The 27,570-nt window shown below is 37.3% G+C and overlaps 1 protein-coding gene across 1 annotated transcript; it reads left to right on the top strand.

The window, feature by feature from the left end:
- The first annotated feature begins 1 nt into the window (after window position 1).
- Window positions 2-27,014, top strand: pinx1 (PIN2 (TERF1) interacting telomerase inhibitor 1). The gene is made up of 7 exons (XM_082146889.1): window positions 2-107; window positions 504-613; window positions 2,011-2,103; window positions 2,205-2,286; window positions 2,522-2,605; window positions 10,178-10,263; window positions 26,186-27,014. The coding sequence occupies exons 1-7, from the start codon at window positions 89-91 to the stop codon at window positions 26,846-26,848; spliced, it is 1,137 nt and encodes a 378-aa protein (XP_082003015.1). The 5' UTR covers window positions 2-88; the 3' UTR covers window positions 26,849-27,014.
- The last annotated feature ends 556 nt before the right edge of the window (window positions 27,015-27,570 follow it).

The raw sequence follows: 27,570 nt of genomic DNA on the forward strand, positions 1-27,570 counted from the left end.
TGTTTGAGACGACAGATATGAGCTTTTTTAAATCAGGCACAAATAGGACAACCTGCCTGTTCCTCCATGTGTTCAAGGACCCCTCAAGATGTCCATGCTTGCCGAACGTGAGTTTACAATTTGGAATGTATTTTAGGATAGTTGTATGTGTTTTGGAAAATATTAGTTGTCGGTTTTGTAAAATTGAACTAGGGATGTGCTTTTTATTTGAATGAATATCGTATGTTAAAGTCATTCTTGCATTCTTCCACGTTGTTTAGTATGTTTGCTAGCAGGCTAGCCACCATGGCCCTATAATAACAGGGCGAATCATGAGTTGTCAAATACTTTAAAATAATTCCGCTTTATACTGTAGGCCTAATGTTACCTCATAGACACAGAACCCTTCATAAAAAAAAGATTGAAACATGAACATATTTCTGATAGAACATGAAACGAAATCTGCTATTATTGTTGTCGCTTATTTTTTGTACACTTATATCATAATTGTTGTATTTTATTAGCACGTCGTAAACAGAAATGGGCAGCGGACCCCCAAAACACCACGTGGAGCAACGATGAGTCTAAATTTGGACAGAAGATGCTGGAACGTATGGGCTGGGCCAAAGGAAAGGTATAATGGGCTGAACTTAAGTAACACACTAATACATACAACCATAAGTCAAATATCAGTAATGAATATTCAGTTTAACTTAAAAATATTTCTAAACTCAAAATCGAAAGGTGTAAGAACGCCGCAGAGAGTTTGGGCCAATTAATTGACTTATCTGTCACTCAATGACTGCTGCCACAACCACATTGTCTACGTCTTAAATGTACTTATTATATTACTTATATTTTTTAGACGCATTGGTCTATATCAATAAAAATATATATTTAAAACACAATAAACATACAAACTTGTGTTCCGGTGATTTCAAAAACATGAGGAATGCCTTCCATCCCTTAATGTAAAAACATTTAAGGCCATTATATTTATTTATTTATTTATTTAACCCACAAATTCTACATGTGTTCTTGAACACCTTTCAATTCTGTTTATACAAACATGTTGCTTGCCATGGCAACATTATCTAGCTGGCTGACATAGAAGAAGAGTTACATTTCCATAGCAATTTATGATAGTCTTTAAAGTACCAAATAAACTAATAAAAAAGTTACATTTGAATTCTTCATTTATTTATATTTGTGATGGGGCCAGTGAAAGCATTGTGCCGGGAGCAGCAGCTCATTTGCATTTAAAGGGACCAACAACAAAAACGGTGCGTTTTTGTTAACCCTCTAAAAGTGACAACTTTAACATGCTATATAAAAATATCTGTGGGGTATTTTGAGCTAAAACTTCACCTACACACTGGGGACATCAGATATTTATTTTACATCTTGTGAAAAGGGCCTTATACCACGCCTTATTACCCCCCTCCATTTCAGAATGGAATGTGATCAGCTGAAATGACTTTGCTCTTGTTTTACTTGTGGTGTTTGTTGGATGAGCTGGAATTCATGGAGAAAATCAGTGAAAAAAAAAAACTCCATCACTGCGTCAGAATATGCCTACTTCCATACTATATGATAGGTGTAAAATAGTATGTGAGATGAGTAGTATGTCTGTTTTAATAAAAAGGTACCCGGATCACTACTTGCGGCAAGATTCTGAAGTGCGCATCATCCAATGGTGACTTTACTATACCTTAAGCCATGGGAGAGGATTTGTGAATGGCAGTACTTAGCCGTAGGCCACATGACAATGACAACATTATAGTATTTACAGATGTAGTAAGTCCGAATTTCATTTATACACACGTTCATACTATATAGAACATATTTTATAGAACATACTTTTTTTTAATGGTTGTGAAGTAAGTTTCAAACCAAATGTAGTACCTACTGTATAATATGTGATTTCAGATACAACGCATGTCTTGCTTGTGTGGAAATGGAAATGTAATGGTTCTTCTAATAGTCTTATTTGTGTGTGCTCACGTTTTTCCTGGTTTGTTTGCATGGCAGGGTCTTGGCAGGAGTGAACAGGGGTCTACAGAAAACATTAAGGTTAAAGCCAAGAACAACAAACTGGGTCTGGGCACTTCTGTAAACAACGAGGTGAGAAACCATTCCTATTTCTTTCTCTTTGAGCTACTGTTTTTTGCGTTGTGTTTGTTTTTAGTCACATCAATCTTCCTTTTGGGGATTTGTGTTGTTAGGACAACTGGATTGCCCACCAGGATGATTTTAATCAACTCCTTGCTGAGCTTAACAACTGCCATGGACAGAACCACACTGACAGTAAGCAGAATTTTGAACATCAAAGACAAAACAGCACTTGTGTAAAAAGTAGTTTTGAAATGCTTTAATTCTCCTTAATGTCCAACAGGTGGTGCTATTGTGATGTTGAAATGACCTGGACTGTGTTATATGGTTTTCATGTCTGTTACATTTTAGTTGCGTGAATCAGTCTTATGTTAAAAACATTGTGTGATGCAATTATTATAATTTTTTTTACCTTTCTGTGTACTTTCAGATCCCACACAGGAGCAAGGATTTAGTTTGGAAGAGAAATCAAAGACCTCAAAGAAAAGGGTCCATTACATGAAATTCACTAAAGGTGAGCCATTCAGTGTCGTCTTGCAAATCTGACATTATGCAACAGGACTTTATTTTGAGCGAACTTTGCTCTACAACAGTGGTTCTCAACTTTTTTGACTCCAAGGCCAATTATCCACTGCAATATTCAAAGGCCCCATTACTTTTCCAGTTACTTTGTGATGTTCTGATTTTTTTTTAAGAATAATAATAATAAAAATAATTTAAAGTTTTTTTTTTTCTTGCAGTTTGTGCCTTAAGCATTACAGGATTTTCCAGGGATAAAAAAAAATCACACTTAAATGTTGGTTTCCTTATATAACCAGGGTATCAAGTAGGGCTGCACGATATTTAAGAAAAATGCGAAATACAATAACTCATTAAATAATGCGATATTCGATATGCGATACGATAATGCTTAAAGTGTGAAAAATAAACTTAAATTATCTTTAAAATATATTTAAAATTATATAACCTACATGTGTTTAACATTTTTTTTGACAAGAAAACATCCCTACAACTTCTGAAAGTGAACAGCAGTGTTTTACAGTAGCATAAGAAATGTTATTTTAACATCAGTGTAAACCACAGGGTTTAGGGTTTCAGGTAGGCCTACATTAGGTTTATTTAACAACAGAAAATGAATACTCAGATGTAAAAAATAAAACACTGCTTAGTCTTCACTGTATGAATGAAATACTGATTCTTATTAAAGCTGCAAAAGTTATTCAGCCAAGAGCAGCGAGTGATTTTCTCTTTTTCTTTTGTTCATGACCCCAGTTACTACAAGCTGTTGCGATATGCATATTGTGATATATACATTTGCATTATTTCGATATATTGTGAAGCCCTAGTATCAAGACAGTGGGAATTCTGGTTCTTTAAATAATTTATATTAATATTAATGCTTGTTTTGTCTTAAAATAATTTTAAGTCATCTTGAGGCCCCACGGACTATTGCCTAGTTGAGAACCACTGCTGTAGAATCAATAGTTTTATTCATACAATTTTATTTAAAAAAAAGAAGTTCTGTATTTAATTGTGTTGTTATTTATCTGTTTTATTTGTGGGGCTATATTTGGTGATTGATCTATTTGTAAAGAGATGACCTGAGTCTCTACATAGTCAGGTTTGTCTATTTAAGTCTGGTGGTGAAAGGTGGTTTTTAAATAACCTACATAACGTGTTAATTTGAAAAACATTCATGCAGCCGAGCCAGTTTTTTTTTTTTTTGGTATTATTTTTCAATTTCCTTTATAAATAAAGCCCCCCTTCCATCACTTCCTGTGTTCAGTAGCTGAACTTTGTATGCTTTGGCATGTGTAGTACAAGCTCACGGGTCACTGCTGCAGGAGATCAGCATGGTCGAGTTGGCGGTCAGCTTAACCAGCAGCCTGTGCCGCCCCTAGTACAGGGAGTCACTTCATGAAGCTCCATGTTTTCTGACAATCATGTAGATAAACAAGTAACCTGAGTTTGATCAGGCAGCTGAACAATCTCCCTGAATGTTTTGTCACGTAGTGTTGACCTCTGCTGAATGGCTCACATCCTTCCCAGCATGGAGAGCAAGGCGGCCTGATGTTTGTTGGTGGTCTCTATGAGTGGGAAATTTATTTGGCCTCGGGTCTAAATATTCATGATGCTGTGACACTTTTAAGGGTAATATTTTTAGACCTTGTCTCATTTTCCATGATGGATGTTTATAAAAGATGTCAGGAATGTTGGGAAAAAACTCGACGTCTCTTATCACCTGAGAGGACACCGTAGCATACCGCTCCTAAGCTTGACTTCCTGTTTCCTGTGAGGAGCACAGGCCAGTGCACTTACTACTCAAAATGGCCTCAATCAGCACCTGATGAGTCCCACAGATAACACCGCATCCAGAACAATGTTGTTGTTGCCGCCGTTGTCTCTGTTTAAAGCCTTTGTTCAACTACAAGGAGGAAGATCGTACTTTCAGTGGATGGGTCTCATGTCTCATGAGACAGAATGAGACTTCTCACACACAACCTCATCACGACACCCCGAGGCAATTGGGCTACCTCACTAACCTCATGTCCATGACCTCAGCTCTACTCTGATTGGTGGTGTTGACCTCTGCCTCCATAAGTCTCATTTTGTGTCTTCCTGAAGTGAAAAAGCATCACTCAAGCTCATTAGTAAAACATATTTGTTCCTATTCTTGGTGTGATTGACATCCTATTGTAAAAGCATCACCATTCAGAGGTTAAAGAGATAGCCCACCCCAAAATAAACATTCTGTCAGTATTTCCTTACCCTCATGTCATTCCAAACCTGTTTATTTGTAAAAGAAAAATACAATGTAAGCCAATGGGAACCGAAGCTGTTTTTGTTTATGAGCATTTTTCAAAATATCCTTTTTTGTGTTTTGCAGAAGAAAGAAATGCATACAGGTTTGGAATGACATAAATATCAGAATTTATTTTTAATAGTAAAAAATAATAGTTTAATAGTTATCCCTTTAATAGTGAAAAATATTGCAATGGGATTCTGCTTAAATGCATTTATTGATCAATTAATTCTCAGGAGAAGACTCTGTTCTCTGAATGTGTGATGTCAGTAATTTGATCCGTAACAGTCTGTTTGAGATTTAAGTTGCTGTGCCTGAAAGTGGAACTAGGACGTCTAACCGTCTTTGAAATGACAAACGTGACACTGGTTGTTACAACTGCTAATGGATTTGTGGTTTGTTGTCATGGCAATTGTCTCGTTGTGCCAGCGCGTCGGGGTTCCGACCATGTCCCCTGTGGAGGCTTTGGATCACCTTTTGCTGATATTAGTTGATCTGGAACCCACAGAAAGCCTCACCCTTTGTACGTTTCCCGGGTACGCCCCACCAAAGCCGCTGCCAGGTTAAGGCCTTTAATGGATTTAACAGAGATAAACTAGTTATGTCTAATGTTTAAAGGTGTTACACTCTTCTTCTTTAAGTAAATGTAATACTTCAGTTAGTCTGGAGACCATTACACTCTAAAATACCACAATACCATCATGATAAAAAATGGACAATCTTTTGACCTAGATGCTTAAATACTAGTATTAAATCTAAATTGCCTAAATAAATACCATTCAAAATGGTATGTTCACAAAGGCTGCATTTATTTGATCAAAAATCCAGTAAAAACAATAATATAGAAATATTACAATTTAAAATAACTTTTCTGTTTGAATATATCTTAATGTAATTTATTCCTGTGATCAAAGCTGAATTTTTAGCATCATTACTCCAGTCTTCAGTGTCACATGATCCTTCAGAAATCATTCTAATATGATGATTTGGTGCTCAAGAAACATTTATTATCAATGTTGAAAACCGTTAATATTGAAAACATAATATTTTTATGGAAACAATGCTACATTTTTTTTCAGGGTTCTTTGATGAATAGAAAGTTCAAAAGTATAGCACTCATTTGAATAAATAGAATTCTATTATAACATTTTAAGTGTCTTTACTGTCACTTTTGATCAAATAAATGTGTCCTAAAAAAGTATTTCTTTATTCTTACTGTCCCCAAACTTTTGAATGGTAAGGTATGAAAATGTTGTTCTTTTGAAGATGTTATAATTCCAATACTTTAAATTCATAACAGTAGTCACCATTTGAAGTGGATCAAAACCTTTCATCAAAGTTATACATGAATTTTGACCAATAACCGTTCTTGTGTTGTCTTAGGACAACTTTGATGAACTTTTTTGATCCACTTTAAATGTTGACTTCTGTAGATTACTTCACTATTAATAAAAAAGTAATAAAGAATGAGAAATTGTCCAAACGTTTGACTAATATTAGCAACCTTAAATGTATTGTATAGTGGTCTCTTATTGTATAGTGGTGCTGATTATCTCTTGTCTGGATATGAATGTGCAGTGTGTAATCTTGGTACAACTGCATATTTCTTTCATTGTCATTTTTATTTTGGTTTTGGACTGATCCTTTAGTATGGAATCAAGCTGAGCCCCACTCTAGACAGGATGGAGGTAGCTTGTTTCAAAGATTGATGGCTTTCAGAACAGGAGAAAGGCACCAGCGTCTCCAGCGCCCATCTCAGACACAAGCAGCGTAAACCAGTAACCCAGATTTAATTGGCTGCCCATTTATCATCTGATCCAGCATTTTTTGATGTGAGCTGAACTGCAAGCACTTCATCATCTGAGTGGGTCAAACTGTTACACAGATGAACGAAACAATTTGGGACCCCTTCGTTAACAATTAACCTGATTTCTTTTGAGAAACAAACCATTGCATATAATATTTTCATCATTACTATTTCCTGCTCAAGCAGTTCAAAGAACACCCCCAGATCTTTTTTTGTCACCTTCACTTCCTGTTCGAGAAAAGCCTCCGTCTTTGTTCTTTTATTTGCAACTGACAAGCTTAGAACTTATGTAGGTGTCTTATGAGGCAGTCAATTAGTATCTTGCTTGTCAGATTAGCAAGTCGATCCAAAAAAGCCTCTGTGATTGCTAATCTGGTTTGGCCAGAGTTCCATCACATTCGTTGCCATCTCAACAGTGACCTTGCTCCCAACAGGATTTCACAACCTCATGTGCACTTGTAGACTCAGGGCCTGAATTTCATTTTAGAAAATGGGGGGGAAATCCCCCCTTAGGTGATTCTTATGGGGGGGAATTTTTTATTTGAGGGGGGAGTTTAGACTTTTTTTTATTATTATTACATTTATCTCACCTAAATGTATGCTCACTCATTGCATTTTTACAATGGGGTAATTTTGTTCTTAAGAATTTACACAACTCAAGGAAGCTTGATTTCAATCTTTGAATTAAATTGAAAAAAGTAGCACAAATAAATACAATAGAATAAAGATCCCAATAAAGAGAAATAAAGAGAGAAGTGTTTGCTTAGGTCTAACACTAGTATTCAGAAATACTACAGAGACTGAATAAAGTAATCAAATGTAAAATAACACTGGGTAGTATTTTAGTCCTGACTAAATTAAATACATTAATCCTGATTCCTTAAAATGAAAGCTATGTTTTGTTGTTTTGACAACCAAATGAATGACAGACACATATGGCTGCTGTCCCTTTAAGAGCTCGTGCACGGATCCTGTGTTCATTATACGGTCACGTGCTATTTATGCTCATAACCGACTGTGTTTAGACTCACCAAGACCGAAATTGACATCATTTTCGTATGTTTTTGACTGTTAAAGCGATATAATCCACGAAAAATAACTTTTGTTACCCGCGAGCTGTGTGTGAGGCGGCTTTACTCTATAAGTGTGCAGAGAAAAAAACATCTCTCAGACAGCGCGCAAGTACTGAGTAGCCTAGTTTAAAATCGCGTGAATGTTTAAACTGGTAAGACTTAAAAAGACGTACAAATGGTAAACTTTAGTTTTCTCGTGATGCAATGCTGGCCCGATTATGCAAGTGACAATTCCGTCTATCCCGACTCCCGAAACGCGAGAGTGTATTACCGCCGCCTGCAACGCGCTTAACGATTGCCTTGTGCAACCCATGTTGAGAGACGAGAGATAGAAGACGCAGCACCGCTGAATCACTCACGCTGTTTGTGAAATTGCGTCTCGCTGACAGTTTTAAAATGACTGATTTGATTGTATAATCTGTGTGGATTAATTTACCAATACAACCTACATGCTTAAGTGAATCAATGTTTGCGGGAATTTTCCGCATTATAAGTGGGAGACCTGCGGGAATGATAAAAATTATGCGCTATACCCGCAATCCCGCGCCGAAATTCAAGCCCTGAGACTATACTGCCTCTCGTCGATGGCTTTCAGACACTTTAAAGCATTTTGTTTTTAAATAAAAATGTACATTTTATTTTATACTGCTTTCAATGTAATCGCTGTAAATGAATGGCTGTAAATCTCTAAAATGACACAAAAAGTGCATCATACGCCTTGTGAGGTCCAGGACCTGGAACTCGAACTCGGGTCACACGGGCTGCCCACAAGGCTATTAGCACAGACTATAGGACGTTATTTTCAACTTGACAGCGATGTTTTATTCTCCATCATTCATTTTGCCTGTACATAAATTAACCTTTTATGTCATGTCATCATAGATTAAACTCTATAAATTAAAAAATGTTTTGCATTTATGAAGAAAAGGCTCAGCACTCAAGGATCTTTCGCCTATTGCCTCAAAGGTTTACTGTGTCTTTGGGTGGATTGTTTAGGCAAATTGCCTTGCCATTTTTTTAAATGTTTTGTGAAATACTCTTAAGAGCAAAAATAGGAGTCCTAAAATTAGGACTGACACAGCCATTATTTTTAAGAGTTTCTCCTAAATCGGCGAGTTAGGAGCTACGTTTAGCTTTAAGATGTTTTGTGTATACGTCCCCAGATTTACAATGAGAATAAGTGAAGAATCAAGAAGAATTGGTTGATTCAGTTCAGAAAACCAACTTGAATGATTCATGAATAGCAGCTATCTGTTCTTTCGTTTAACTCACTGATTTAGTGATTCATTACGAATCAAACTGATCGGTTTTTTGAGTTCAACTCAACTGATTCAATGATTTGGTCACAGCGGTTTACAGCTCACTGGAGGGGAAGATTTTCAGTGAATAATGGCTTAAATTTCAGTTTGTTTCTCACTCAAAGCTATCGTATGATTTATGAAAACCCGGAATAACGCACGAGTCGTCATGAACTGGTTTTATTATACTTTTATGGTTCGTTTGCTTCATTTTTTAAGCTTGAAATCTCCAGTTTCTCATTAATTTAAATTGAATGGGGGAAGAAAAATCAGTACATGATTCAAATGTTCATTTTTGGTTGCGTTAATCCTTTAAAGGTTTTCTGTGGCACTTGTAGTTACACCCAAAACTAACCTTTGTTAGTTGATAGATCTCTTTTCCAAAAGTAAAAAGGTCATTTTTGGGCTCCACTTGATGTCCACTGTGATCAGTGGAAAGCTTGTTCGGCCTGGCCTTTTGTTTAGACTGCTTACAGGATACCTTGGTTACTTGAAGGCAAGGTCTCCCCTTTGAAAGCCATGCTGAAAAAGACCCTAGAGCAATAAATAAGCGAGTGTTATCAGGAGCTGCTTGGAGGAAGAGGATGCAGCTGTACGAACAGGACTCACGGCTGAGACGGGCGCCCAGGCACTCCTGGAGCCTTTGAGCTGCTGGAAAACGGGAGGTGTGAGGTGGGGTCGGTCCTGCACCGTTTGTTTTTCCTCGGCCGTTTCATCCCCTGCGACCATGCAACGTGCCCTTTTTTTACCTCTAAACCTTTCCTCTCGGCAGGAGTTCAAAACTGTCCTGTGACCCTTATCCATTTAAATCAATAGTTTACACAGTTGAACGCCACTAGAAAAATATCCATTTGTCAACAAGTTGCGACCGGAAACATTTCCTTTTCATCTCTCCAGACGTTCGTGAAATGCATTAACACGTTTCTCTTTCTAAATCGGAAAGTAATGTTCGAAATGTATTTGGTAGCGGATGATAGTTTGACAGAAGCGCAGGTTGAAATGAACTCCACTGCCCTCACAATAAAACAGAACTCTCATGCTCTATTGTGTGGAATAATGTCAAAGATCTATAAAAAGTCTTCATGTTTTTAACCTTTTCTCATAGGAAAGGACCTGTCCAGTCGCAGCAAAACAGACCTGGCTTGTATTTTTGGGAAACGATCGAAACAAGAAACAAGAGGCCAAGATGAGGTAAGCTGTGTAACTTGGCGACACATCTTTTTTTTTTATTCTTTTTTTTTTTATTCTTATTCTTTAAAATGTTGTACAACAATATTCCAGGTTCAATACAAGTATAAGCGTAATCTTGATTTAACCCTTGATTTAACAAGAGGGCAAGATGAGGTAAGCAGTGTAACTTGGCGACACATCTATTTTTTTATGTATTATTATTATTATTCTTTAAAATGTCGTACGACAATATTCCAGGTTCAATAAAAGTATAAGCATGATCTTGATTTAACCCCCCCACCATGCAGATTTAACCCATGCAGATTTCATTGGGTTCAAGTTTTTAGTGATTTGCTGCGTTGACCAACAGAAAGCTGTTTAATTTGAAAGTGAATTCTGTGTGAGCTGCCCGTATGAACAGTGTGATCTCCCTTTTACAGTGAAACGCTTACAATTGAAGTGTATGGGGCCATTTTTTTAAATGCTAACTTTTCTTTGTAAAGTTATATCCAGTTTTACTATGTTGCCATGACAATGCAAAGCCGTCTAACTAAAAAGTTAGTTTTAGGCCCTGGTTTTAAGGTTTCTACCTAGTTTTAACCAAGCTTATAACTAACTTTGTCACACCTGACAATGGCTGGTGACTATCTACCGGCCATAGATTTTTTTTTTTTTACCAGCCATGAAACATAGATTAATCCTTATTAAAGTACAAAAGTTATTCAGTCAAGAGCAATGAGTGGTTCTTCTTTGTCTTTTGTTGTTTGTTTAACATTAAAAGCACAGCAGCAGGAATATAAGGCTGCTGTCACTTTAAGACCTGACGCACAGATCCAATATACTGATAAACATGTTTAATTTCTCAACTGTTTACGTTCACTTAAGCCATAACCAATTATGTTGTAAGACGGACATTTTGACAAAATTTGTTTGAATATGTCTATATGAATTCAAACCAAGGTCCATGCACAGCCTGGTAGGTGCAGGTAGATAGCAGGAACGGATTTAAATGACAAAAATAAGACCACTCTACCGCACACTGTTGACTTTACTCTTTTATTTTATTCAAAGCGGACAACACGTTTCGCATATAGCGTCCTCCGGTTCGCTCAGTGAGGGAACCTGGGGACGCTATATGTGAAACGCGTTGTTCGCTTTGAATAAAATAAGAGTAAAGTCAACAATGTCTATATGAAGAGCTTAGTTCAGTAATCGTGCACTGATTTCTGGACACTTCGGATGTTTGCACACAGAATACTTCCTACACAGCACGCGAGAAACAAATTGAGTTCCCTGTCGCGTCTTCTTGAGCATGTCATCAATATGAAAAAATGTCAAACAAACTTTGGTGAAAATGCAGCACTGGCCTGTCATCTGTCCTGAGCATCGTTCATGTTCTCACAATTTTGCATTGTTAGAATTTATAAAAATGTTACTGGCCAACTGGCGATTAACACCGTTTCATATACTCGCCAAAGCCGATTTTTGCTCTCATTTGGCGCATGGAGGGTGTTCATTTTAGGCCCTGCCTAAAACGGAATCCTCAAAAAATGCGACATGAAATGGTGTATTGATCAACACGAAATGACGCTAAAACTACTTACCCCAAACTCAATTAGCAAAATTGCCATGCCGAGTTGGCTTCTTTCCCTAGCCATGATCTCGTCCATATTCTCCTTTCGCTTCCTTTTTTAAATTGTATTTATTTTATCCACAATTACTAAAGTGCGATTCATCTCACTCTATTTGTTTACCACTAGCGCATGCAGGTGTTTTATCTTCTATTCTAACTTGCGTCGTAGCCTATGATTCAATAGGTGTCATCGTACAGTCTGCATACATGTCGTACCCAAGTTTATAAGATCCATAATCTGGGGTTCCCAATTTGCAAATTGTTATTTGTAATGATCTTATAGGATTGCAGAAATCGCACAGTCTGTAGCAGACATTAAAAAAAACAGAAGAAAGAAAACAAGGTTACTATTTATAGTTACTCTATTTAAGTATATGTATATAGTCTATGTTGAGCTGACATTTGAAGTGTTATATAAAACATGAGAAGAATATTGAGATGTGACAAAGCTATTGCAGCAGGTTGCATGTCACCTTACGGTCCAGCCCACCTGTAAGCACTGCTGACCTCTGCTTTCACGTGACCCGCTTGCAGCAAGCTGCAGGCTGATAATGAGCCGTGTCATAGTGTGCAGTCTGACTCCACACGCGAGCCACTGTAGGCAGGGATCCCGCTGAAATCCCCTTAAAGGATTTGCACCCACTCGCTCCTCTTTCACCCCATAGTCCTGTCAGCCACCTCTGTGGTCAAATCACAGGTAGTGTATTTCTGATGATGTGCTGGTGGGCACGATCAAACTGCATTTCCCCATCATCTCCCAGGTACAGGAGGCAGTGATAGAAGTAAAAAACAGAATTACTGATGATCCCTTCAAACCCTCAAAACTTGGTTTGACGAAGTTTGGTTGAAGGGATTATTGAGTAGACTTTTTGGCTTACACGGCTCTAATAGTTTGGATTCAGTTTGAAGGTGGCTCCACCAGCCCTTTTTTGTGTTTGTATTTCCTTTGGACGTCCACCTTAAATTTGGAATTGTAATTATTTCGACGCTTATTTTTTTGCAAGTGGACACGTCATTTGCTAATTTTTGTTGAGATGTAAATACTATGCAGAATTTTTTGTGATTCTAGTTCTTAGTGGGATTTGTATTTCCACAAAGAAACACCAGCGCTTGCAAGGCAGCAGAAGAATAGTTTTAGGTAATCTTAGGTTTTAAGCTTTGGCTCGTAAATGAAATGTCGCATCAGAGCAGCTTTGCTGTTGTCATGACACTCGGCACGTGTCTCGTTTTCTGGCTGCTGTGCAAAGACAGAGTTGTTATATGTTGATTCGCACACAGTGTAAAACAGTTGGTTATTTTGGTGTTTTCTCATACCACAATTCAGAATGCGAATAAATGATGAAAGTTAATTTGCCCGTTTCTAATAAAAAAAATTCTAACAATGTCAATGGGAGATTTTCAAATACAATTTAATCTTAAACCTCTTAAGTACACAAATTATATGATCAATAAGTTATGACAACATATGACATAAAAAAAAAAGTTGAATAAGTTAATTTATTTTGATAAGTTATACAAGATTCAACTCCTCTTTTTAAAGTCAGTTTAATGTAATTTAAGTTGAAATGAATTAAACATCCAAGTTGTTTGTACTTTAAGGCAGCAGCTTTTTTACAGTGTAGAAAGTTTACAAACAAAGTTCAAATATACAATAAGCTGTTCCAGTTAAATTGATTGAGAGCGAGAAGGAAAAACATTGTTGCCTTGAAGGAAGTGCAAGTAAATTCATTCCTGTGTAACAAACTGATCAAACAGGTAATTGCTCAAATTATAAATGTCTTTCATAAAGAGTTGGTTACGTTGTTTTGTTTAGTTTTTAGTGATCTAGTTGCTAAGTGCCAGTTGTGTATGGAATTACACATTCTTGCGACATACTTGGGTTGTTATAAACTGAATAGATGAAATGAGGGAGTCTGAACAGAGGTCTTTTTGACTTTTTTTAATTTATTTTTAAGTAATATATTGTACTTTTCCAGTAATATATTGGTTGTTGGAAAAAATATATAGTAAATTAAGTGATTTTATATCTATCAGGTGCCATTTAGTTTTTCACATTAAATCCCAGTTTTGTTTTTTTCTTTTTTTTCTTGACCTTTCCCTCTTGGTTGTCAATGTTTACCTCAGTGTTCGTGACATAGCAATTCCAAGTGCATCTAATGTATGTGCTGCAGGTCTGAAGCCCCCGCCGAACTGCCTCTTTACTGAGAAAGCAACACAATAGCAGCAGCTCATGCTTTGCTTGAATTTGGAAGTGTTATTATTTTATTTTTTTTCATTTTTTCTTCCGCTAATCGTTTTGTTGCAGTTTGTTATTGTCCTAGTCTGGAGGGACTTCATTGACCGGATTGAAAACCAATCTGAACAGGCTCACAATGGCATCCCAGGAGGCCGTGTGGCGAAGGGCTGGTGGCGAGCCCTGTAAACGAGGGGCAGTTAGGCCTGCATAGGAAGCCAATGAGGGGGCGTTGTTTGTGTGCATTGTGTGCTTGTGTGGTGATACAGCCTGTGGAAGATTTTTGCCTCAGTTCATAGATGCATCCTGGGTTCACAATGGGACCGTGAAGGTGATTATAAACCTGTTTAATACAGTTTTCGTGACCGAGCGGTGTCACCTTGCAGGTTTTAAGTGCATCACTGTTAGTGCCCATGCAAAGGTCCGATCTCACTGCTTCTGTGTCTTGGCAGCCCTCACTCCCACCTCTTGCACCAGGGGTTTTCCTCCCCTCTCTCAGAGCTTCCTGTCAGTCCCTTATCTCTTGTCACAGTGTTCTCTGACAAACACATTGGAGGTCGTTCCAATTCGCCCCTGATCTCATTACCTTGATTTAAGAAACTGTTACGCAATTGTATTTTGTTGTAGTGTTTTTTGTAAATTTTTTTTTTACGAATGAGTTTTGATTTGTTATATATTTGAATTAGGCACTTCTTAATGTCTCAAAGTCTTGGAAACATCACATCTCTGAGAAAGTTCAACAAAAATGGATAGCAACCAAATTGCACTCCATCTTTGTCAAAATCCAGTTGCCAACTTTTTGACAGATTGTGATGGACACTATACTTTTAAAATGTCCTCCTATATCCAGGTTTTCCAAGACAGTGGGAATCCTTGTTCATAATTAAAAAGGAGTAAATCAACAGTTGTTTAAGTTGTTTAACTAATTAAAGTAGGAATCATGCGGTTTAACTTATCTTTAATCTTGTTTTGTCTTATTTCAAAATAATTTCAACTCATCTTGCCACGTCCTTGGAAAAATTTGCTGAGGGCCCCTGGTTGAGAACCACTGCTATAACGGACGGCCGTCACGAGCATGTTGGAGAGCCGGCAGTGTCCGGAGAGCCTGCAGTGTCCGAACAGACCACTGTCTGGAGGCCGCGCTGCCATCCATCACTGCCTTTTGCTCTGAATGATGTGGGAAAGTCTCAGTGGCAGGGAGACCAATGTTTACGACTAGTGCTTTTGGCATTTTTTTTCACTTTTGTGCCTTTCTCACAACCGTTGTCTTTACTTGATCACATTTCTTTTCGTATTTTTAGCTTTCAGTATTTATTCTTGATGTCTCTCTTATTTCGTTCCCTCCCCATCCCTTTCTCTGTCGTTGGCTCGTTCTCTTCTCGGGGGCCTTAGTTAGGCTGTAGGCTAGTGTGTACGGAGTCATGAGGAGTGGGTGTGATTTATCTCCCTCGGCCCCTGCGTAGCCCCCTCCACTCCGGCAGGCCCAAAGGAAAGAGCCGAGTTTGCTTGAACGTGGCTCGGTTTGCGAGGCCCCAGCATTAGCTGAAATAAACCCTCCTGCTGCTGGTGAAAAATGTCCTGTGATTGGCTAATTAATCAGTCAAAAGGGGAGCGTCGCGGCCTGTGACTTGAGGGACCCGAGCAGGCGACCGCTGAGGGCCCGCTGATAAATGGACTCCCTCCTGCTTCATACATCAGTGAAACTTAGTCATTTTTTACCACTGCTCTTTGCGTCAATGGTGGATCGCTAAGGCCTACACTTATATATTTCGTGTGAAACTCCATCTGTGTGTGTGTGGAATGCATTTCAGACAATCGTCTGATTTGGTCTGCGCCCTTTAAATTACTCAATAAATATTGTCTATTCAGCATAATGTCCACATTGAAGTTTTAGTTTCAATACTATCGTGCCCCAGATTTTTCAGTTTGAAGATGCAAACAATAGACTTTCAGTTTGAAAATCCAATGATAAATTTGATATTTCTTGTGCATTTTTATTTTATTTTATTTTTAATTATAATTATTTATTTTTAAAATCAATTATTTGTGCCTGCGCTATTTTTTGATTTTAAGTCCCTTGCTTAAAATCAAACAAATTTTTGAATATATACTCTACCGTTGAAAAGTTTGTGCTCAGTAAGATATATATATATTTTAAAGAAATTACTTCTAAAATTTTAATTGATCAGAAGAGACAGTAAAGACATTTACAATGTTTTCAAAATATTTTCAGTTCAAAGGAATGCTGTTCTTTTGAACTTTCTATTCATCAAAGAATCTTGAAATAAATGTAGCAGTTTCCACACAATTATGAAAATTCAGCTTTGCCATCACAGGAATAAATTATATTTTGAATATATTAAAATAGAAAATTATTTTAAATGGTATTTCACAATTAAAAAACATGATTTAAAAAAAAATATATCTTCCCAATTTATTATTATTATTATGGTTGCTTTTGTTTATTATTATTATTATTATTAGGAATTGGTTATGCATAACTTTAAGAAAATATTACATCTATACCTTTTTACTATACTCTTCCTACATACATGTGAATATACTACATAAGTACACAAACATTTTATTTTAATTTTTTTAAATGACTGTAATGAACTGGGATTTCTTTCAAGTAAGCGGCAAGACGGTTCGCGTCTGTGGTTGTCTCCATGGTTCCGGTCAGGCATCTCCTCGCTCTGTGTTTCCAGGGGTTGGCGTGACCCCCTGTGGCCTCTCCCACTCCCACGGCAGCTCTAACACAAAGCCCTCAGACTAGAGGGTGGTACCTGTAGCTGTTCTGAATCAGCCCACGCCCGTCCTCATGAAGGATCGCCAGCCAGTTGACTCGCCCGTTCCCCCGATGCCGCCACCTCACCAAATGAGGAGAAGAGGCTGCACCATTTGGCAGATGTGGTGAAGGGGCGAGAGGCAGCGATGTCATTGGCCGCATGGGAGTCGGCTGGTGGGCGGAGTTGAATACTGAAATGCTGCTGAGGATGCAAAAGTTGAGATCCAAATATGCCAGCAGGCTGATGGAGCTCCCATAACAAAACCGCTGAGTTTTATCCACATTTAATATATGATTACAAAAATGATAACTTGTATGATGTTTGGAAATTATACGATATTGATGAGAGCTTTGGAGAGGTCACTGACTATAAAGTCTAAAGATTAGCTTCAGTCCCCATTCAACATTTATTTGCTAGCAAATGTAATATTTGTATACAGATGTAATGTTTGCTGAAAGTTATGCATAACCAATTAATAATAATAAACATCAGCAATAACAATAATAGTTTATATACATATATTTTTTGAAAACACTCAAAATATTCTTAAATATTCAAGTACAATTTATATATTCGAATTTATAAAAATGCTAAAGTTTGCGGTTGGAAATATTTTTTAATTGGTTTGAAAGAAGTGTCTTATTCTTCAAGGCTGCATTTATTTGATCAGAAAGTACAGTAAAAACAGCAATATTGTGAAATTTAAATGAACTATTTCTTTACTTTTTATTCTATAAAATGTAATTTATCCTTTTGGTCAAAGCTGAGTCTTCAGTGTCACGTGATCCTTCAGAAATCATTCTAATATGCTGATTTGCTGCTCAAGAAACATTTATCAATATGGAAAACATTTGTGCTGCCTAATATTTGTGGAAACTGATACATTTCTCATGCTTTGATGAACAGAAAGTTCAAAAGAGATCCCTTTAATTTTCTGTCCTCACAAAAAAAAAGTGAAAAGCTTTAAACATGGAAACTGAAGCTTTTTCACATTATTGCACAATAAATTGCACAAGCCCACAATAGGACTGCATATTATGACTAGAAGATTTGTGCTCAGTCAGGACTAGACAGCAGTGCAAACTGGCACGTTGCAACCATGTGGTCCAGCATGTTTAACTTCTCAACTAATGCGTTAACCGACGCCGGTGTTCAAAGGCATGTTTGTTTGGAAGCAGGAGAGCCCTAATATGTTCTCAGATAACATCTAATTGCCTCAAACAAAAGCGCAGCCTCCCTTACGCTGTTGACAGGACTACAGAATAATAAAGAAACGGACCGAAATGACTGCTTGCAACATACCCTCCGGCAACTGGCTTTACGCCCATGCCAACCCACGGACATGTACAAATTAGTGTGAAAATAAAAACGGCATTAACTAAAAAGGGTAACTGAAGTGTCCAACTTTAGCAGTCATTGTTGGCCCAGGCAGGGCTGGCCTGGCATGGTGATTACAGTACGAACAGAGGAAGCTAACCACCCGACGCTCCTGAGAGCCACCACCACTGCTGTTTTCATGGGTCTCGGCTTGCATTTAATCACCGCCAGTTTAATCTAATAAATCACCGCAGGGCAGAGAATAAATGGTGTGTCCTCCATCTTGGGGCTGACACATCAGCTCCTTGGAGGGCACGGAAAGGCAAGCACTTTACATTGTAAAGCAAGCAGAGTTTAGTGATGATGCCCTATGCAGTGTGTTGTCGCCATTTGTTACTCATAAGTAATGAAGTCTAGGGTTGGTGGAGAGGTCTGCATCACGCTGGCTTACTGTTTGCATTAGGTCTACGTCTTTGTTATTCAAATACCTCTTCATCACTTACACCTTCATTTACCCTATTTTATTCATTCCGTTTCAGGGTTTTGTTTTTATTTTATTTACATTGTTTTTTGTTGCCTGTTGTAAATTTAAATTGTATTAATAATTATATCATTATTTACAATATTATAATAATAATAATAATAATTATTATTATTATTATTATTTACCAATTTAACATACACCATGCAACCTAAAAGAATGTCTTATGTATCTGGTTTAATAATGATGATGATAATAATAATATTTAAAGATAATTTAATTATTGTTGCCTGTTGTTAAATTAAAATTGTATTAAGTAATTGTTATTTATAATATTAATTATATTATTGTTGTTATAACAATGTAACGCATCATGCAACCTAAAAAAATGCATTTTGTGTATGTGTAGTAGTAGTAATAATAATAATAATAATGGTAATATCAATATTAATACAACTATTTATTATTATACCAAATTAACACACATCATGCAATCTAAAAAAATGTCTTTGGTGTATATCTGGTTTTATAATATCATTATTATTATTATTATTATAAGCAGTAATGTGCTTGTTTGTATCCATCAATTTGTATTTCAACTTTTCATCCACTGCTATGAAGCCATTTTATGCAAAATTTTAATAAAAAAAATTGTAAATTAGCAAGTTGTCTAAAGTTTTGTATGCGCGATTTATAGTGCTGCCTTGTTAAAGAATAGCATTATGCCAAGCATACATTTAAAGTACTTAAACATGAATCAAAGGATGGCTTGTAATTGAACTATTTGCTTTGTTCTACTTCGTTACATTACATTCACATAATGTATTATATCATGATACATGTTAAAATGCTCATTAAACCATGCAAAGCACTGTATTGCGTGGGTGCCACCTGTTTTTCTGTCCGCCTACGTGAATGGTATGAAGGATGGCGCGGCGGGTCCTTTCCCCTCATCAGGGAGGGACAGCTGGGTAATCTGGGTCCCGATCCATAAGCCCAGGCCACCACCAAATTTATAATAGTGGCAGGACAATGAGAACACGCTCGCACAATCAGCCCTCTTCCCAATATCGTCTCGATATTATCCATCGGCCTGCGAGCGTAATGGGCTGTGATCCATTTTGTTTAGAATATAGTTTAACTTGGAGCCCTCAAAGGGGAGTAAATTATCCTCAAATGCTTCCATCCTCAAATTGGGGGGATAAGAGAAAAAACAGTGCTGAAATCTTTTGGGGGGAAATAAATCCCCTGAATGAAGATTGATTGATCATTCTTAAATTGAATGCTGTTTTCTACAGTTGATGCTACACCAAGAGCTGAATCAGTTATTCATTTAGTCAGGCACAATCATGTACTTTTTTAAAAGTTTTCAAAGATTATCTAAATAAGCAAAACGGTGATTATAATTGCAAAAATATGACAATTTTAAGTCTGGTTTGCAAGATAGAATCAAAGTAAGAGATGCCAAAAGCACACATTATTTTCTTTTCTTTTTTAAATATATATTGCATTTCTTTATAATGATAGCACATTAACAAATACTAACAAATTATGAACTTGCCTATACCCTGCTTGTACTGCATGTCCACTCTATTTATGTATAACTTCATGTATTGTTTGATGGTTTAACATCCTCAGCTGGGATTATTGTAAGAGAATTACACAATATCTGTTCTAGAAATAATCATAACTTTATATATAGCACAGTATTATTGTACCATATTGCAGTCTTTAATCCCTGGACACTAGAAGTTCTCATTGCTGACGCAGCATTTGCAGTGCTAAACTAGCGTAGTCAGAGTGCCGTGTCTCTGTGCTAGGAGGAATATTACTTTTGTATTATAAATTAGGGACTCTCTGACATAGCACAGAGTGGGACAAATTAGTTGCAGTTTTCAGCAGCAAATCCAAGAGTGTCACGATTTGGGTTTGTGAAACACATTCCGGAGGCATTTTGACACCGTTTTTTTTTTTTCACCGTCCCTGGCTGCTATAGACTGTCTGCTGCAATGTGTTGGCGTCAGCGGCGATGTCTTGTTCTGCGGTTTCCTCATCGCGGCCTTTTGAATGTCCCGACGCCCCCTTCCAAGTCCAGCCCCACTGCCGCACCGCCCCCACCCCTCCAGCCGGAGCAGGAAAGAGCCCGTAGCTCCTGCTGCAGGGCCCTTATCTGAACGCTGCACACAGTTCGGGGAACGCATCCTCTTCCTGGGGCCTCCCATCTGCCAGGAGAAGAGAAAGAACGAGGGGAATGTGGAGGCAGAAGAAGCCAGAGAGTGTCTGAGAATATACGGGGGCCATTTTTGTTGTTTACACCCTCATTAGGACGTCCAAGCAGAGTCATGAAACCTGGACTTGCGTTATCTCCATGTCAGCCTTCCTGCTGGCTTGTTTGTTTGTGTGCGTCTGCACGTATGTGCTTGCATGTGTGTGGTATAACCCAATCCGTGCTCAGCACTGTTGAGGGAATGCTACCAGCAGCACTTCTCTCGGCACATTAGAGAGATAAGCCTAATGGAGGTCCCCAGGCGGTGAGACGTCGCACCACACACACACACACACACACACTCTCGCCACCTCTCCGATGAAGAGGATTTCCCCACTCGCTCCATCTCTCTTCCTCTTCTCCTTCTCCTTCTCCTCCCTCGTTCTTTCTCTCCGGAGAGTAATTTCACAGTTCGCTCCAAAATGCCCCCCAGTCGTTTCTCTAAGTCCCTGCTACATGCTGTCAGCCACATCTCTGATGACCACTTTTGGTCCCCTTAAACCAGAAATATAGATTTTATTTGATTTTTTTTTTTGGGAGGGAAAAGTGAGACTTCTGTTTTAATGAGCCTACATCTGCAGTTCTTCAGTCTCCCTCTGGGTGACTTCCAACTTTTGAAGGGCCTGTGGTAGAGACTTGTAGTCACGATGATCCTGATAAACTCTATCCTGCAGAGTTTAGCTCCAACCCTGATGAAAACTCATCTGCCTGTACCTTTCTAGTAATCTTGAACTTTTTTTAAATGAAAATGTAAAAATAAATAGGATATCACAAAATGCATTTTGCAAATAAGCAACATTTTAACTGCATTTTAAAGGGGTGGTTGATTGATTTCACTTTTTTAACTTTAGTTAATCTGTAATGTTGCTGTTTGAGCATAAACAACATCTGCAAAGTTACAGTGCTCAAAGTTCAAAGCAAAGGGAGATATTTGCTTTTAAAGAAATCACTTTTTAAGGACTACAATAAACGGCTGGTAGGGACCACACGACATTCCTTCAGGGTTAGTAACATCACCAACCCTAAAATTTACATAAACCCCGCCCCCTGAACGTGATTTGTAGATTATCAAGACAGAATATGCTAATCAATGACTAGAAGATAACTACACACAAGCTACATAAATTCATCAACTAACCATTCAGAAACGTCCTGTTGCATTCTACATGTTGTCACTTCTTGAGTCTCGTCTCCATCATTGTCTAAATCTGATTTGAACATAAAAGGCTAAAAGTTTTTGAAATTTTCAGTGCATATCTGTGTGAGTGCAAGCTCTTGAAGCTCCACCCTCTGTGCTGGGAGCAGCAGCTCATTTGCCTTTAAAGGAACAGACCCAAAACGGTGCGTTTTTGTTCGCCCTCAAAAATTGACAATTTTAACATGATATATAAAAATATCTGTGGGGTATTTTGAGCTAAAACGTCACATACACACTCTGGGGACAACAGAGACTTATTTTACATCTTGTGAAAAGGGCATCATACCACCCCTTTAATAATTACATCACTGAAATTAATTCAATCGCATGATTTCATAAAAATAGTAAAATAATAATAATTATTATTATTTCCTTGCCCAATTACGATGAGTGCTGTATTTATTTTGAACCATAGAGATATTTGTGGGCATTATTCTGTAGGTTGACGCTTGAATTTAAGATGAACTACGATTTTATACGGAGAAATGCATTTATGAACATTTTTGTGCATACAGATGTTTTATAAATCATTCATAGGCAAGGCAAGTTTATTTATATAGCACATTTCATACACTATGGCAATTCAAAGTCCTTTACACAGAAATTAATTTAAAGCAGTTTTACTCTGAGATTTTCCCATGGTGATTACACACACTGTCTTCATAGGAACATTTCCAAAACTATCTTGTTCATGTTGACATTATATCCACATATTTATAAATTAGGCCCCTAAAATTGATGTTTTAGATAAGGGAGTTTTGATTATGTCTGTCTTGGCTTGTATCCTAGTAAACATAGTCAGTTATGTCTTAAGTAAACGTAACCAGTCGAGAAAGACAACGAATGTGCAACAGTATCAGTATATTGGATCTGTGCATTGTCTTGAAATGACAGCCTAATATTCCTGCTGCTGTCCTTGTTTTTAATGTTAATCAAACAACAAAAGAATCACTCACTGCTCTTGACTGAATAACTTTTGTAAATGTAATAAGGATTAATCTATTTTTAATTCATACAGCGAAGACTACGCAGTGTTATTTGCATTTGTTTACTTTAGTTCAATACAGATTAGGTACAACAATTTAATACTGTTAGATGTACCTGAAAGGACTTTTAATTTGTATATTTGTTCTAGTTATTGCTTGTTTCTTCATTTGTTCCTTATTTTATTACAGACTTTTTACTTGTCTTTAATGTTTTATACATTTGTATATTTTATTTATATAGAATTTTCATTTTCATTTTACATGGAATGCAAGAACAAAGTCTGGCGAGTGAAATAAAATAATTATTAGCCAATGGCGACGGTTGCATTACTTCTGTTACATCGTGTCTTTTAAAAATTAATATTACAATATGATAATAACAATAGTTATAATTAGTATTGTAATGTTTAGCCATTTTTCACTCTTTGTATATAATTTTAACCTCTTTAGTATTGTAGGTAGTCAATATGTATTTTGTTGTTTCTTTGCTATACAAAACCTTTGCAAACAGTTTTTCTTTTTTTATCTGGTCCCTTCATACATCTTTTGAAAAATGCCGTTTTCACCACCGTCTCTGGCGTAATGTACAGCACCGGCGTGGTTTAGCGCAGGCTTCAGAGCGGGTATTCTTCACTGCAAATCATTATGCATTGAGGAGGCCATTAGCAAAATGAAGACGAATGGGATAGAGAGTCACCGTGATAAAGTATTGGAGGACGACAGTTTAATCTAAAATGTTCCTCTGTGGTCTTTCAACATAGTCACTATGTCTTGCTATCGTTTGCCTGTCATGATTAAGCCATGTTATGCTAGAAAATTCGTTCTCTCTCTTAATGCTTATAATAACTGTCTTAGTTTGGCCAATGCAAGCACTGACTCTCACTACTCAGACAAGTTTTTCAAGAATCAGTTGTTTAATCCAGCCATTTACACAGTGACCTGGAGATACGCCTTCTTTTAAACTGTTTCCTCTTTATAGATGTGCTGGTGAATATTATACAACATACAAAATATGAAGAAATTAACAATCAAATTCTGGATAGATTGAGAGGAAATGTATTTCTCTTTAGACATTTAATTTTTTTATGTCTAAAAATGAAGCTAAGAGGGTTTTGTAAATGTCTCTAAGCAGATACTTAATACGCAGTTCTGTGATGTCATGAGATACTTGGGACAAGTCTCAGCATGACAGGAATTTGATTGACAACAGTTAATGTGACCCGTACATGGGTGTGTACATCATGTTACTTTAAAGGGATACTCCACCGTTTTTTCATATTAACTATGTTATTCCCTTAACTAAGACGAGTTGATACATACCTCTCTCATCTCAGTGTGTGTACTTAATCGCTCTGGCGCGCGGCGACACTTTGATAGCACTTAGCTTAGCCCAGTATATTCAATGGTATCTAACAGCAATGAATTTAGAGGTGACCAAACATCAACGTTTTCCCTATTTAAAAACAGTTACACGAGTAGTTATATGACCAAGTATGGTGACACAAAATAAAACGTGGCGCTTTTCTAAGCGGGTATGAAAAAACAGTGGAGTATCCCTTGAAATTAATTGAAGTGGGTTGTCCTGTTCCTTCCTGACTGACAAGTCACCCCCTCACTGCTTGATGCGATCATTTCATCAGTTTGTTCCACTTGCACATTGCATTCTTTGTCTGATCTTTGGAATATTACTGTTATTTGTACAAAATTGAATAACTCTCGTGCCACGAGATCTCGCGACATATATTGCTATGATGGGGTTTGAGGGTGAAATTAGCATAGATTCACAATCACTGATCACATGACCAGATTAAGGTGAGATGAATGACAAGACCATGGTGGATGATTCGTTGCGCAACAGAGCCTAGCCTAGGTCAGAGAGCTGCTTCTGAAACGTGCTGCGGCCTGGATGGTATAAACACAAGCATTGACTAGAGTGGCCGCGATCAGCTCCCGTAGCGGTGTTGGAGCCGTAATGGTCCGAAGATGTGTGCAGTGTTAATGAGGGGTAAGCGTCTGATAAATGTACCACCGCTCCCTATAACACAGAGTATGTGCGATCGCGAAAGTAAAACGCAAGTTCTCTGATGCGCGCAAAAATAAGCTACATACAGTAGTCTTTCTCCCAATATCAAACCTATCTTAGGATGGACTGTGCAGTGTGCACCTCTTAACTCTGGTCTCTCTTTTGGTCTCTGTTTGCACTTTGAATATTGAGAAGAGTACTTTGATTATGGTTGCACTTAGTGTTTGCACTTAAGACTAAGAAAAAAACCTGTTATTTTTATTTATGCTGTATTACAATTTGTAGAAAGGAGATCACACACAGCCTCAATCACAAGTTTTGGAAGCTCATAATTCATGTACCGTAAGGTCTGAAGAGACTCGTGTGAAATCATACAGGAGAGAAGCCAGTCAGTTGAGTTTGTGGCAAAACCTTTTACAGTGCTTGTTTATTGTTGTCTTTCAATGCATTTGATAATTCATACTCAAAGTAGAACGGAAATGACATTCATTACAAGATTAGTTAAAACATTTCAAAATGCACCTGCAAATAATTTTTCTAGTCATGAATTTTGTCATTGAGGATTTCTTTTGAGTAATATATATATATATATATATATATATGAAGAGTTCAGATCCAAAAGCCTCTAAGTGCCATCTGAATGATCATTTGTATCAAGCTCGTATATTTAAGTTCAGTAATTTCTCTTAAATGGCAATGAAAAATACCTATTAATGGTCATTATTTTTTTATATACACATACATGCATATTCCCCCCAAAAAGTATTACTTTAAATAACTATATTACTATTATTGTTAAGTGATAATATGGTATATTTTTCAAATATTAATAAAATATTACAATTATTTAAACTGTACACAAATTATAATTTATCGTAATGAAAAATGACTTATTAATGCCTAATACAAAACACACACATTTTTTATTTATTTATTTATTTATTTATTTATTTATTTATCATATATTCTCATATATTTATCTCATATCTCTCATATTTGCCCATTTCTTTCATTTAGGGAAGCAGTGGACCTGACTCTCAGGAAGAGCGAGAAGAGGACAGTGACACAGTACCTAATCCAAACCCAGAGGAGCCACTAAATACAGTGACCAGCACACTGACCATGCAAGAGTACTTTGCCCAGCGGATGGCCAAGATCAAGAAGGCTCATGGAACATGTGACCCAGCCGTCAGCAGCAACACACCGTCTCCACTGGCTACATCTGCCTCCATGGAGGACTCCCCAAACACCAGTGATATGGAACAGTCCAAAAAGAAGAAAAGGAAGAAAAAGGACAGAGAGAGTAATCAAGATGGCACAGTGGAAAAGATAGAGGAAGATGCTCTGACCTCAGTAACAGGAGGGAGTGTTGAAGAGCCTAGATACCCACAGAAAAAGAAAAAGAACAAGAGCAAGAGGAAACGAATGGAGAGGGAGGAGGATGGGGCTGAAATGTGCCGCGCCCCTACAGTAACGGATGGTGCCACTGAAGAAGAGGTGCCCAAAAAAGGGAAGAAAAAAACATCTCTAGAGGTTCATACAGATGAACATAAACCGGTAGAAATTGAGAATACGGACTCTAAAGTTTCAAATAAAAAGAAAAGGAGAGAACAGGATGAAGAGGAGGGAGCGATTGACAATGTAATGCCCAAAAAGAACAAGAAAAAACAGAAAAAATGATTTTGTACAACTGACTGCTCTTGAAACTATTGGCTTTTTGATATCATGATTTTAATATTGAGATCATCAAAATGAATGGCAATGAAGCCCATGAATTTAAAATCATAATTGGTTTGTATCTTCATACTTAAACTAAATCAAAACACATTAAAAACATGAAAGTCAACTGAAAGTGAAGTTGTGTGTTTATATGTAACAGATTTTCTGTTGTTGTCAGGTTTCCAGAAAGTAGCATTATGCTTTCTACAAGACCAATATGGGCCATAGGAGTATGCCGTAGTATTTATACTACATATCTGTTATATGGAAAGAAAATGAAGCTCAAACGCGTAACTGCGTAACACACAAGAATGAGAAAGAAGTTCTTGTTGAAGCTCAAACATGCTGCGTAACACGAGAATTAACCTCATTGGTTCTTGCTGAAGCTCAAATGTGCTGTGTAACATGAGAATGAACCTCACTGGTTCTTGCTGAAGTTCAAACATGCTGTGTAACATGAGAATGAATCTCACTGGTTCTGAAGCTCAAACATGCTGTGTAACATGAGAATGAACCTCACTGGTTCTTGCTGAAGCTCAAACGTGCTGTGTAACATGAGAATGAACCTCACTGGTTCTTGCTGAAGCTCAAACGTGCTGTGTAACATGAGAATGAACCTCACTGGTTCTTGCTGAAGCTCAAACGTGCTGTGTAACATGAGAATGAACCTCACTGGTTCTTGC

Source organism: Leuciscus leuciscus (genome assembly GCF_965113295.1).
Source record: "Leuciscus leuciscus genome assembly, chromosome: 19".
Taxonomy (NCBI): domain Eukaryota; kingdom Metazoa; phylum Chordata; class Actinopteri; order Cypriniformes; family Leuciscidae; genus Leuciscus; species Leuciscus leuciscus.

What these genes read in the sequence shown, in the direction of transcription:
- pinx1 (XM_082146889.1), top strand. An exon ending in GCACTTCTGTAAACAACGAG is followed by an intron (nt 2,104 to 2,204) that starts GTGAGAAACCAT and finishes TTGTGTTGTTAG; the next exon opens with GACAACTGGATTGCCCACCA. An exon ending in AAACAAGAGGCCAAGATGAG is followed by an intron (nt 10,264 to 26,185) that starts GTAAGCTGTGTA and finishes TCTTTCATTTAG; the next exon opens with GGAAGCAGTGGACCTGACTC.